The sequence below is a fragment of the Papaver somniferum genome, chromosome 4 (assembly GCF_003573695.1).
Source record: "Papaver somniferum cultivar HN1 chromosome 4, ASM357369v1, whole genome shotgun sequence".
Taxonomy (NCBI): Eukaryota; Viridiplantae; Streptophyta; class Magnoliopsida; order Ranunculales; family Papaveraceae; genus Papaver; species Papaver somniferum.
This window is the reverse complement of record NC_039361.1, coordinates 23,707,459-23,721,188: the sequence shown is the minus strand read 5'-3', so window position 1 is coordinate 23,721,188 and position 13,730 is coordinate 23,707,459. Positions and strand designations below refer to the sequence as shown.

Here is a 13,730-nt window from a genome sequence, read left to right as displayed (position 1 = left end):
TGCAACAGGTACCCCCTAATATGACGTACTTTAGGTCTTACATTTTCCTCTTGCGAAATTTTATTCGCGAACTAAGGTGTACGCCATAAAGGTTCGCCCCTTTCTTTTATGTCATTGTTCTGTAATTATCTCTGCGAAAATTTCGCACATCATGATCTTGTTTTGATATGAGTAATCTTGAAATTATTCTTTCAAAATCCATAAATTCTCAAAGCTTCTTACGGATAATATTTTTTTAAGTACAACCTGTTCCATGGTCTGTCTAATCTATGACCAACATCTTTCCTTCTGGATCCATTAATCTATAAGCTTCCGTTCCAACTATCTCCTTAATGTTGTAAGGTCCATCCCATTTTTTCGCTAATTTTCCACCATTTTCTCGCCGATATATAGGTGTTTCTCGCAGAACTGAATCTCCTGGTTGAAATTCGCGTATTTTGACACGTTTATTATATTCTCGGGCTAGTCTTCGCTGATAATTCTCCATATTTTGTGAAGCTTTTTCTCTTGTTTCTTCTAACTCATCAAGTTTATTTAAAATCAATCCCTCACTAAGATTTTTCTCCCAAGCTTCTCTTTTTGTTATCGGAATAACAACTTCTGTTGGTAACACCGCTTCAACTCCATATGTTAAAAAAAAGGTGACATTCCAGTAGCTTCTCTTCTAGTTGTATTATAAGCCCATACTGCATTATGTACTTGTTCGCACCATGCTATGTGATGTCCTTCCAATTTCTTCTTTAATATATATGCAATTGTTTTGTTTGTTGCTTCACTTGCCCATTAGCTTGTGGATACAAAGGAGTAGATTTTCCACATTTTATCTTGAACGCATTAAGTAGCATTTATATATTATGCCCTTCAAATTGTTTTCCATTATCAGATACCAACTGTGCAGGAATTCCGAATCTGCAAATGATATTTTCGAATATGAATGTAAAGATATCTTTGTCGCGAATATGCTGTACTGCCTTCACTTCTGTCCATTTTGTGAAATAATCTGTTGCGACTATTAAGTATCTTCTTTGTCCAGATCCTGGTAAAAATGGCCCCACAATATCTAAGCCCCATTTTCCTAAAGGCCATACACTAGTTGAAGATGACAATGGTGCTCCAGGTGCATGTATTTTCTTTCCATGCCGCTGACAATCTTCGCAACGTCTTGATATTTTTTTTGCATCTTCATGCATGTATGGCCAGTAATAACCTTGCGTTTTTACTCTATGTGCCAAAGATCTTCCTCCACTATGATTGCCAGCATCCCCACTATGTAACATTTTTAGCACCTTTTCTCCTTCCTCTCTTGTCAAACATCTGAGTGATGATCCATTAAAGGACTTTCGGTATAACAACCCATCTCTTAATTCATAATTCGTTGCACGGCTTTTTAACTTGTGTGTTTCCAATCTATTTCTTGGTGTTTCTCCTTTCGCGAAATATGCATGAAGTTCCATTCTCCAATCTGCGATATTGTTCATTTGTTCTTCTTTTTCATTGTCTATTATAATCACGTCCACGTCTTCTTCTTCTTCTTTATTGATTGATGGTGACAAAAGTGTTTGTATTTTTATGCATCTCGCAGTTGGATCTGTCATCATGCTTGAGATGAAAGCAAAAGCGTCTGCGAGTCTGTTATCCTTTCTTGAAATGTGCCTCCATCTTGTTTTTGGGATTTTCGCTGACAATTCTTCAACCAGCTTCTTGTATTTCTTCAAGGATGGTTCATTTGTAGTATACTCTCCCTTTATTTGGCGAATAACTATCTGCGAATCACTAGTGATCCTGGCATTTTCTAGTTTCATTTCTATTGCGAATCTTAAAGCATGTACCACAGCTTCATATTCTGTTTCATTATTAGTGGATGCAAATTCCAATCTGAATGAAAAAGCCATCTTTATTCCTTCTGGCGAAATTAAAACAATACCAACTCCATTGCCTTCTCCATTTGATGATCCATCTACCAATATCTCCCATCTATTTGGTTCTGTTAACAAATCTTTTGGATCTCCATGTTCTTCTTCTACCTCCATCATTTCTTCTACTGCTTCATCTTCTTCTAAAGGAAATTCTGCCAAAAAATCTGCAACAACTTGTGATTTTGGTGAAGACAAAATTTCATATTTAATATCAAAGTGGCCTACTTGTGCGTTCCATCTCTCCACTCTTCCTGATCTTTTAGAATTCTTCATCACTGATTCAATTGGTACCTTTGTTAATACCTTTATCTTGTGTGCTTGAAAGTATATGCGGAGTTTAAATGATGCATAAACTAATGCTAAAATTAATTTTTCAATCTTTGAGTAATTCTTCTCGGCACTATTAAAAGTTTTGATAATGTAATAAATGGGTTTCTCCACTCCTGCGTCTACTCGCAATAACACAACACTTAATGCATGCGACGTCGTCGCAGGAGAAATCAATAATTCTTCTCCTGATTCTGCCTTTTGTAAAATAGTTGTATTCATAAGATGTTCTTTGATTCCTTGAAAAGTTTTTTCACATTCATCTGTCCATTTAAATTTCGCACCGTTCTTGAGTATATCAAAAAAATATTTGCATTTGTCTGATGATCGTGAAATAAATCTCCCCAGTGAAGCCAGAAGCTCATTCAACTTCTGTACATCTTTTATTGTTGCTGGTGTTGACATGTCACGAATTGCTTGCACTTTTTCCGGATCAACCTGTATTCCTTCCTTTGATACAATGTAGCCTAAAATTTTTCCCGAAGCAACTCCAATAATACACTTCTCAGGATTCAATTTAATGTTATATTGCCGCATTTGTTCAAAAATCTCCCTCAGGTCTTGTACATGATCTTTAGATTCTTTACTCTTTACTAACATGTCGTCCACGTATACTTCTAATGTTTTGTGTATCCATTTTGCGAACACCTTCTCTACCATTCTTTGATATGTCGCTCCCGCGTTTCGCAAACCAAATGGCATTTTCGTGTAACAACATAATCCTCTAGGGGCAAATAAAGAAGTATGTTCTTGATCTTGTTCAGCGAGAGGGATTTGGTTATACCCTTTGTACCCATCTAAAGATGATACCCTATCATTTCCCGCTAAGGATTCCACCATTTGAGGAATATTTGGTAACTGAAAACTATCTTTGGGGCAAGATTTGTTTAAATCAGTGAAATCTATGCAGATCCTGATTCCTTTGTTTTTCTTTGGGACAATGACCATATTCGCTGTCCATTCTACGTATTTAGCTTCTCTTATAATTCCTGCCTCAAGCATTTTCTGTAGTTCTTCTTCTATTTGGGAATGGTAAGTTGTTGCAATTTTTCGTATTCTCTGTTTAAATGGTCTCACATTTTTGTTAATTTCCAATTTGTGGCATGCAATTGATGGATCAATTCCTGGTATCTCATCCATGCTTCCTGCGAAAATATCTTTGTATTCTCGCAACAAGTTAACAGTTCTTTCTTCTTCTTCTATATCCATTTTGGTTCAATTTCTCAACATTAGAGGCTCCTCTATAGTTCCAACGTTTATTTCTTTTGTTGGTTCTGCGGCAGTGTAACTGGGTTTAGGTTCTCCCATTGGTGTTGGTTCTTTTATTGTTTTTATGGGTCCTTCTCCTTCTTCCGAATTTTTGCTGGGTATTCCTTTGCCTTATTTTGCCCTTATCATATATACTCTAAATTCTTCTTCCTTCTTTGCTTCCTTTGCCAATTTTCTGCGAAATTGTTTCTTTTTTGCTTGTCCTTCATAATGTTTTACTTCAATTTGATAACATAATTTCGCATTGTCAACATCTCCTCTGATTTCACCTATTCCATTTGGAGTGGGGAATTTAATACATTGATGCAACGTTGATACCACAACTTTTATCGCATGTATCCATGATCTTCCTAATAACATATTATATGGCGATTCCATATCCACCACACACAATGTTACATGTGTTTCGGTTTCTCCAAGTGGAATTCGTACCACTATCTCTCCTTTAGGTTTTGTAGTGGATTTTCCAAAGCCGTGAACAAAATATGTTGAACTGGACATTTCTTCATCTTTATATCCCATTTCCCGGAATGCGTGATAAAATATTATATCAACTGAACTTCCTGTATCGATTAAAGTTCTGTTCAACGTCCATTCTCCTGTGGATTTTATTGTTGTCTCTTTCTCTTTTCGTGTAATAGGCACTGTGATGACCAACGGAGATGTGTGGTTCAAATTTTCTTTTGGTATTTCTTCCGCCATGAATGCAATTTTTTTCTTTTCCCAATCTTTCAAGGGTGATGTTTTTTCTACCGCCATAACTTTCCTTCCTTCAAAATTTCGTTTATGTATTCTTCCTTTGATGTTTTCATGGAATTCATTAATCATCTTTTTTATTATCATATTACACTCCAATCTTTTGACATTTTCACTAATTCTATTCATCTTTCTTCTAACTGATTCACTGATTTGTTTAATCACTTTCTTGACTTGAATATTCTCAATCAACAATCTTCAACTTTCGATCTTCAATTCCCTGTTTCTAGCGCCATTATGTAGTTGCGGGAAATCCTACACTACACTCTTCATGTGATTTCATTATTAATCAACTCATTTTAGGTTTGTATTCTTAATTTTATTGATTAATCTTTGGATGTTCTTACAAGAAAAGATAAAAGAATTCAAGAATGATCTATGCTCTAAACTTTCTCTCTCCTATTTATTTGTTTCTTACTCAAAATAAAGATCTCTCTCCTCTTTACAACTCGAATGACTACTTATAAGGAAATACATAGTGGATGAGAGCTAATCTGTCCTTTATTTTCGGATACGGTTTGCGACATTCTCGCAACCTTACAAATATTAATTTCGCAAACTCTCTAATTTTCGCAGGACTATCATATCTTTCTCGTGATCTTAGTTGTCGTTATTTATTTTATCATTTCTGGAATTGTTCTGCGACGCTTAAGTGTTGTGTCATTAATAATTTCGCTGAAACATTATCATTGCGAGATTCTGATCCTACAGTCCATACAAGTATTCAACCCACGGTAATATAGATGGACATAACTTACGTACCTCAAGAAGCATGGTTGTGCGGTCGACTAAATTGAAAGCATTGGTGAAGTCCGCAGTTAACAAAGCAAGACTAGCATCCGTATGATGTTTACTGACAAACCTGTACACAACGTGTAGAATTGCCTCAGCGCCCCCTGAGACACCCACCCCAAACTGAAAGTCATGTAAGTAAACTTCCATGTCTTTGCCAATCCCCTTCATTGCTACCTTGGACACAAGACGACGCCAAATCTTCCTAACAACAATAAGACGGATGCTTTTGTCTGGCTTAAGAAGAGGTGTCAAGGGTGCCGATGCAATGAACTCCGCAAGGTTGAGTGGACATCGACCGCTCAACCAAAAATTTACCACCCTTGTTATTGTCGTGACTAAGTCAGCAATAATAGTGGAACCTTCGCCGCAGAAAGCATCCAACAAATGTTTTTCCCGAAGGCCATCCTTTCCGCACGAAGTTCCTTTTGGAAACGACTTAATACAACTTAAAACAATCCCTTCTTCGGCTAACAAAGGTGTCTCATGTAGCGGAATGGTTGGTTTGAGTGGAGGGGCCACTATTGGATGTTTATCTTCAAGTGCTTTTCGTGTCTCCTCATTGTTTGGCGCCACCCCCGATGAGTTGATTTCCTTGACTGCAGCGGTAAAATATCCATCTGCGACTTCCCGTGAACAGGTGGAAACATTGGTTAGTCTGTTGTCTGCCTCTTTGTCATCAGCATCAACATTTTTGAAACCTCCAGGGCGTGGTATGTTTAAAACCTCTTTAACAAGCTGTTGTGTACCACCCTTTTCTCCCCAAGCTTCCAGTGCACGAAGTATTTGGGTATGTTGTAGTGTTTTATGATTCCCTGACCTGCTCTCTGCTCTCCCCTGTGGTCTGAAAACTCGCAGTGTATAGCGAGGAAGTAACAACAATGTCACCCAATTTCTCAAATTGGGTTCATCTGCAACCTTCAGAAGTGCAGCCTTCCAAGCGTGGGAAAAGTCCAGCCTACACCCTCTTGGAATGCTCTTCACAGTGCGAATAGGAGCTCGGAAAACCGCATCCAGTGTCTCAGCATTAAGATCGATGTCACTGTCAAACAGAGGTGTAACTGAGCCAGGCAGTGGTACCCCTAATATAGTTTCGACTACATCGCCAGTAACTATTTCAGGCCTAACCTCATTGTCTCCATGTTTGCACGCCCTACTCCATGCCTGTATGCTCATGCAGTCAAAACGCATCCACTGCTTTAATGTCCCCAGAGCATTCTCTAAACCAACAAACAAATCCAAGTCGCAACTGATGGCTTGTTGAATTGCGTTCTTCCTCTCCATGTTGCAGAGGTGCAATCTCTTTAAATGGGGGATTAAACATTCAAATCCCTTACTCCCTAAAAGGGCAAAGCATAACGCCCCTGTCCGTATGCATCGTTCAGGCAAGAAAACAAACAGTTGCAGAACCGACGAGCACAACATGAATGTGTGCGTCGTCACCCACAACCTTTCTACCACTGTTTTCAGAATTTTTTTTTAATGTTTTCTAGGCTTTATTCTATAAAGCGCACGCCAAGGATATCTGTCAACCCTTGCTCGGACTGCAGCCGGTAGACATGAGACATAAAAATCCTCAGATCGTTCACGATTCCCCGACACATGACCTGGGACTAATGATGTAGCAACAACTATATTTGGGTTAGCAAACTCTTCCTCTCGATTTTGAGAAAAATCTACACCTGTGTGAGGCAACGGTGCCGATTCATTTTTTCGATCTCTTTTCTTCTTTATATTATTCATCGTTCTTCTCGCTATGTTCATATTGTATTAGAAATTTTTGATTTAGAAGAGTTTTAGAAGAAGGAAATGGAAGTGGTGTGACTGAAAATAAAATGAATAGGACAAATTTATAGTGTTGAAATTCGACCGTTGGAAATATAGGCGTTAGAGAGTCGAACGTTAGAGACTTTGTGTTTAACGCCAGAGTCATAACACCGAACGCCCGCGTTTTGTCTTCCGATGCCAGAGTCTGTCTTCCGGTCGCGCGTATGATGGTCCAATGCCCTACGCTTTACCATAGTGGAAAACCCAGTTTGACCATCCACGTGGCTCAACAAATGTTTGAGTTTGGCCATTGCCATAGGAACTGCTCTAAGGGGAGCTTGTGGAACTTCATCAACAAAGGTATGTGGAGACTTGAACTCATCTATCACTCAAAAGTTTATCTACTCTATCTCCTATTTGAGACAAAAATCGTATAGCTATATAAACTTCAATTATGCACATATGATATTTCGAGCTGAGTTTAACTCGCTTACATATTTCTCGAAATATGTGTTTATAAGCTTTCGCTTTAACCAAGTTCATCTTATATTCTTGACGGAAGTCAAAGATGATCATGTGAAACACGCCTGGTAACATCTTACATGATTTGTGTGAGACAGTCATTTGATGTAGACTCGGAATGTTTCGTATTGATCATTCGATCACTTGAAAATTGCATTGAAGTTAATAGTTTGTGTGAGACAGCTATTGTCGTCTTCCGAGAATTTTTCAATGGTTGAAATGAGAGTTTAGAACAATTGGATATAATAACAGTATGCGTACTTGCATATGTGTGATCCAAGTCCGGGAACCATGGTATGCATACCCGTATGCATACTGATTGGTTTAGTAGAGGTCCGGGAACTAACTACGCATACCGGTACGCGTACTGGCGTGAGGTTCAAGTTCCAGGACTTTACTGAGTTTGGTGGTATGCGTAACCGTTCGCATACTGGCGAACCCAAACTTAGTCCGGACACTAAGGTATGCGTACCCGTTTGCATACTTGAGTGGATTATATTCTAAAATCGGTTTTTTCATGAACTAATACATTTATATATTAAAGAATGAAACCTTTTGCAAACCGTGGCTATAATGTTCATGACTTGATTCGAGCGAATCAAAATCGATTTTGCTTCAATTGTGTCTTGTATACTTCTATGAGAATATAAAAAATTGAACAACTCTAAAACTATTTTCATTTGAGTCATTTGAACTAGTTATGATTAAGATGAATGAGGTTGATATGAAAGTGTTCATATGTCTAACTTCGGTTAACTATTGTTGAGCCAAAAAAGGTGTACACGTTTAGGTACAGTTACTCATATCTAAATGAAGTCACTTTTCATTTGTGTGTAACAAGCTAAGTTCAATCTAACGGTTGAAAGATATTAGCTTGAGTCTAATCAGGTTTTCATCTAACGGTGAATATTGAATGCTTTGTTACCAAGGTAATATTGATTGCAAACCCTGATTTGAATATTATATAAAGGAGAACTCTAGCAACTGGGAAACCTAATCCCTATACCTCCTGTGTGATACTAGTTGCGACTACAGTCGATTCTCCTTTAATCTTAGGTTTATCCAAAACCCTGTAGCTTAACGACTTGAAGACTTCATTGGGATTGTGAAGCCAGACCCAACTATTTTCTCTGTAGTTGCGTGTTCTGATCTTGCTGTTTTCTATCGTGATTGAGTATTATCTTCTCTAAGATTTGATCGATATTTAATCTCCGATAGGCAAGATAAAAAGTAGTCACAAACATCTTCGTCTCATCGTTTGTGATTCCACAATATCTTGTTTCGTTACCATATGATTAAGATTATTGTGAGGTCATTGATATTTCTAGGTTGTTCTTCGGGAATATAAGTATGGTATATCAATTGGTTCCTGTTCACCTTGATTTATCAAAAGACGAAACAAAACTCATAGGTTTATCTGTGAAAGACAGATTTATCTATTCAATAGACTTTTCTGTGTGAGACAGATTGGTTTATCAAGTCTTCGACTTTGGGTCGTAGCAACTCTTAGTTGTGGGTGAGATCAACTAAGGGAATCAAGTGCATAGAGTCCTGCTGGGATTCAGAGACGTAAGGAGCGCAACTGTACCTTGATCAGTGTAAGATTGGTTAGGGCTCAACTACATTCCAGTCCGAAGTTAACTTGGAGTAGGCTAGTGTCTGTAACGGCTTAATACAGTGTGGTGTTCAAATCTGGACTAGGTCCCGGGGTTTTTCTGCATTTGCGGTTTCCTCGTTAGCAAAACTTCTGGTGTCTGTGTTATTTCTTTTCCGCATTATATTTGTTTATATAATTGAAATATCAAAGGTCGTGTGTAAGTTCAATCAATTGTGAATCCAACCTTTGGTTGTTGATTAAATTGATTGACACTTGGATATTGGTTTTTGATACCGTCCAAGTTATTTCTTATATTCAATCGAGCACGCAAATTCTTATTTGTTTGATTGCAGATTGAATTGAGAAATTGAGATATAACTCTTGGTATACTTTTCTTAAGATTGAGTGTGACTGTCTAGTTGATTCTCTTGAAAGTATATTGGAGTTAGTCCATACAGATTGTTAAGCGAAATATTGGATGTGGATGTTAGACCCCCGCTTTTTCAGTAATGCTACTTTTAAAGAGAATATCCCTGAGGAGATTAGAAATCAATTATACAAGAATAAATATATGTCAGGTGTGTTACAACTTTCTAGTCCAGTGAGAACCGTAGTCTCTCTGTGTCTACCTAGTCTGGTTGTGTTTTATTTCGCTAGTTTAGTCAGTTTGTAATCTTTTTTTTTCTGTCAAAAAAAGGAAAAAAAAAAGTATTGATGGATTCTTAGAGCTATTTCAAATAATATTTGATGGTTGACTAGTCCTGGGTTATTTGGATTCACACTCAACACAAAATCGAAGAATGGAGTAATCGGTTGCTTAATAACATGTCTTTAGATTTCCATTACACTTGCACTTCCATGATGCAAAGATGGCGTGGAATTTAGAAAATGAAATTCTTCCACCATAAAAATTTTTCTTACAAGCCAAAGGAAAAGAAGAATGTTAAATCATAGATACACAGTTTCTTAAGTGGGCTAAATAAATTAGTTATATTTCGGAATGAGCTCATTTTTGGTAGGCATGTACAACTTGGTAAAAAGAACATATCCTCAAAATATTGACTTCAAATCGGTTACAGTTTGATTTTTATTCACAAAAATAACGTCAAAAGTGTGCGATAGTGTGATAATAGAAATGTGAAGGGATCCTTCCTCGTGAATTAAACTACATTATGGCCCAACTCTATTGGAAAGTTATGGTCTGAACTCTTGAGAACCAGAATAAAAATGTCAATTTGGTTGTCCAACATGTTCTTAACCTGATTCCAACATTCTTCTCATCTACTTATACAAACATCCAAACATGGTCTTATTTTTTGTGGGACCTATTTGATTCTCATAAAATAAGCCATGCACCTTGATGGGAAGGCACACATGCACCATGACACCAACAACCCAAAGACGTGCTCAAGACCATCTATAATCAACCTTTTCTTTGTCAAACCAGAATTATTATGAGCAGTAGTTGAGCTTCAAATTTACAGCCCTAAAAATTCATAAGATGGATTAGGTTCATACAAATTAATAGTTTTTTTTTTCATAATTATAAATCCTAATTGTATCAATCGATTCTTCTTTGAGACATTCGAGACATTTCGATCGAAATCTCAACCGCTGATTTAAAAATAAGAGCCAAATAATCCATGACATTTACCGTTTAGAATAAATCACACCCTTGAAAAAACTTATACAAAGTGGATCTCGAGTTTTCCAAGGTAAGTGCAAAAAGATCCAAATGAATGAATCATGTACATGTGGTGTGGATCATTGGGAATGTTTTTTAAGTTAGAATTAACAGGCTAATTAGTGGCCTCAGAGTCATTAACTAACTTCCCTAATCAAATGGCAAAGAAAAAAACACTAAAAAAAGGAAAAAAATTGGTCAAAGACCTCAAAAAATGTATATATACACAAAATTCATGAAAACAAAAAACAACCACAAACGAGAATTTCGTCCAACAAAATATGAGAAAAGAAAGCTCTAGATGATTGTGTTGTGGACATTATTTGCTTTCACAATCAAAACCTAAAAACAGAAATTCTCTTCTCAATCATTCTTCTCTAATTCATTAATCTGTTTTGGTTTTCATTTCATTTGATATTCAAATCCCATTGTCAGAAAAGCCTTCTCCATTTTCGTTAGTCAATTCTCATTGCAATTAGCCATGGTATGTCTTTCTCCATCTCATATTTATGTTTGAATGTTCTTAAATGGGATTTTTTGTCAATGTATTTTCATACATGAATAGATCTCCATGATTTGTATTGTTGTCAATAATGGGTTATATAATAACATGAACCTGATCAGAGTATTTCTTTTTCTGCATAATTTTGTTGCATTGCTTTCTAGTCAATGCCCTACAAATTTTTGTGATGTTACATGATCCCCTGTGATCAAATTTGATCCCTATGTTGCCAATCCGATGAGTCGAAACCGATCAATCATTTTTCATTTTTTTGTTATTGGATTAGTCTTTCATTCCATGTAGCAGGCATATTAGATGAATTTAGTCAACTCTTTTTGTTATAGACGTGCACATATGTATGTTTGAATTTGACAAGTCAAATGTAAAATTCATATGCATAGTTGCCTGTGAACATCTGCCATTCATGAAATGGTCATGTTTGTTGTTGGTTGAGTGTTTGAATTTATGTTCTTGATAAATTTTTATATGGAGTATAGGCGAATTCGGCATCTGGAATGGCGGTGAGCGATGAATGTAAGCTCAAGTTTTTGGAACTAAAAGCTAAAAGGAACTACCGATTCATTGTCTTCAAGATTGAAAACCAACAAGTAGTTGTGGAAAAGCTTGGAGACCCTAGCGAAACCTATGACGATTTTGCTGCTTGTTTACCAGAGAGTGAATGTCGTTATGCTGTCTACGATTTCGATTTCACTACTAATGAAAACTGCCAGAAAAGCAAAATTTTCTTCATTGCATGGTAAAAAAAAAAACTCCTCTCCGGCCAACTTGCACCATCCATGAGCATATTTCATTGATCATAATAGCGTTTTGGACTTACTTAGAATTGTCTAATGCTTTCCCCCCCGAATGTAGGTCTCCTGACACATCAAAGGTGAGGAGTAAGATGTTGTATGCCAGCTCCAAGGATAGATTCAAGAGAGAACTGGACGGGATTCAAGTCGAATTGCAGGCAACAGACCCTAGTGAGATGAGCATGGACATCATCATAAGCCGAGCACTTTAAAGAGGAAACAACAGAACAGACATAACGTTCGGTTTCTCATGTCTCAATCTAATTGACATTCAGCTACTCCTTACTGATTCATATTTTGGGCTCTTCTTTTTTCTATTTGTATGTGTGGGATTTTAATGGCTTTTCGTTGCGTCTTTCGAATTCAAAACATTTGTCATTGAATGTGATAATATGCATTGTTTTTCTTTTTTTGTTCAGTCATTTTGATAAATTCTTTTGTGTTTCCTCTTTCACATAGATTCGAAAATATCGTGTGCTAGTGTAGTGAAAACAATTTTTTTTACTCATTTGAAACTATTTGCAAGATAAGAGAAGATGCATGATGTTTGCAGTTGTATTAGTATATTGAAGATACATTGAGATTATCTAGTTCAATTGTACCTGTGTATCTCTCTTTTGATCACTTGTTATTCGATAAAAAGCACCAACACAGCAGCTTCTAAGTCTTTAGGCCTTAAAGCACTCGGGCAAGATGGCAGATTTCTTGAGATATTACAAATTTACAGTCATAATTGAACCCGTGTGTTTTCGCGCTAATGTTTTCTCCCTTGAAAACCCGTGTGTCACTCTACTGCATATGTGACACTGATACAATGAGGAAGTGCTAGATATAGTGCTAACGTTGTTGGTGATGTATGGGCATTGAGCCGTACAGAGCTCATAAAGATACTTTGTTGCTCAAATTTGTGCTCCGTTGCTCCATCAACACCAAAACTTCTAGTGATATATGAGTCATAAGTGCTAGCTGTCCCGCGAGTTGAATCCCGCGGGTCATATCGACGGACACGCCAGGGTGGGACCCTATCCCGCGCTGCAGGGATTAACAGGAGGTAAGGTCGTTGGACGGGTTGGGGTCCCACCCTGTTGTCTCCGTCAGTATGATCCACAGGATGTAATCCGCGAGATATAAATTATTTGCAAATGGATTGTCGGGTCGCTTTGTTATACTCAATAAAGAAGTAACCTTACATGTTGTTGTGATAATGCAAGCCAAAAGAGCCATGAGAATGGTGATGCTGATGTTGATGTGGAAAGAAAGTGTCATACAACTTGGCAACACCAACACGGAAATTTTTTTGCATATGAATTTGTTACCATATTTTAAAAGTGTTGCCCAAATATAATCTAGAGTTATTAGCAGCTAATCATCAAGTACCTGATAGACCGCCGCACATTTCTTCTCCTTCAGCACCAAATTCTTCACCATTTTCACCAGGTCCATCAAATCCTTTTTCTTCACCAGATACCACAACAAACCTAAATTTCAACTAATATTATCAATGATGGTACTAAGATAAAATTACTAGGTAGAAACCAAGCAAGACTGGGGAGAAAATTAGCTCGAGAAGGAAGCTTTGGAGGTTTTAGCATGGGAGAGTTCATGAAACATCAGAAGACTGTCGAGAATGAAAGAGAGGTTGACCGGAAATTTCAAATTAGCTAGGTAGATGAAAAAAGTCGATTTTTTCAAGGAAAATTTGTCCATGACTATGAAAATCATAAGTTCACTTCAATAATGAACAACCAACAAAAACATGATGGTAACTGACTTTTGATAAGCTACA

The 13,730-nt window shown here is 37.1% G+C and overlaps 1 protein-coding gene across 1 annotated transcript; it reads left to right on the top strand.

Moving 5' to 3' along the window:
- Positions 1-10,879: 10,879 nt before the first annotated feature.
- On the top strand, positions 10,880-12,396 carry LOC113274952 (actin-depolymerizing factor 7). The gene is made up of 3 exons (XM_026524377.1): positions 10,880-11,114; positions 11,630-11,889; positions 12,006-12,396. Exons 1-3 carry the CDS (start codon positions 11,112-11,114, stop codon positions 12,154-12,156), a joined length of 414 nt encoding a protein of 137 aa, XP_026380162.1. The 5' UTR covers positions 10,880-11,111; the 3' UTR covers positions 12,157-12,396.
- Positions 12,397-13,730: the final 1,334 nt, after the last annotated feature.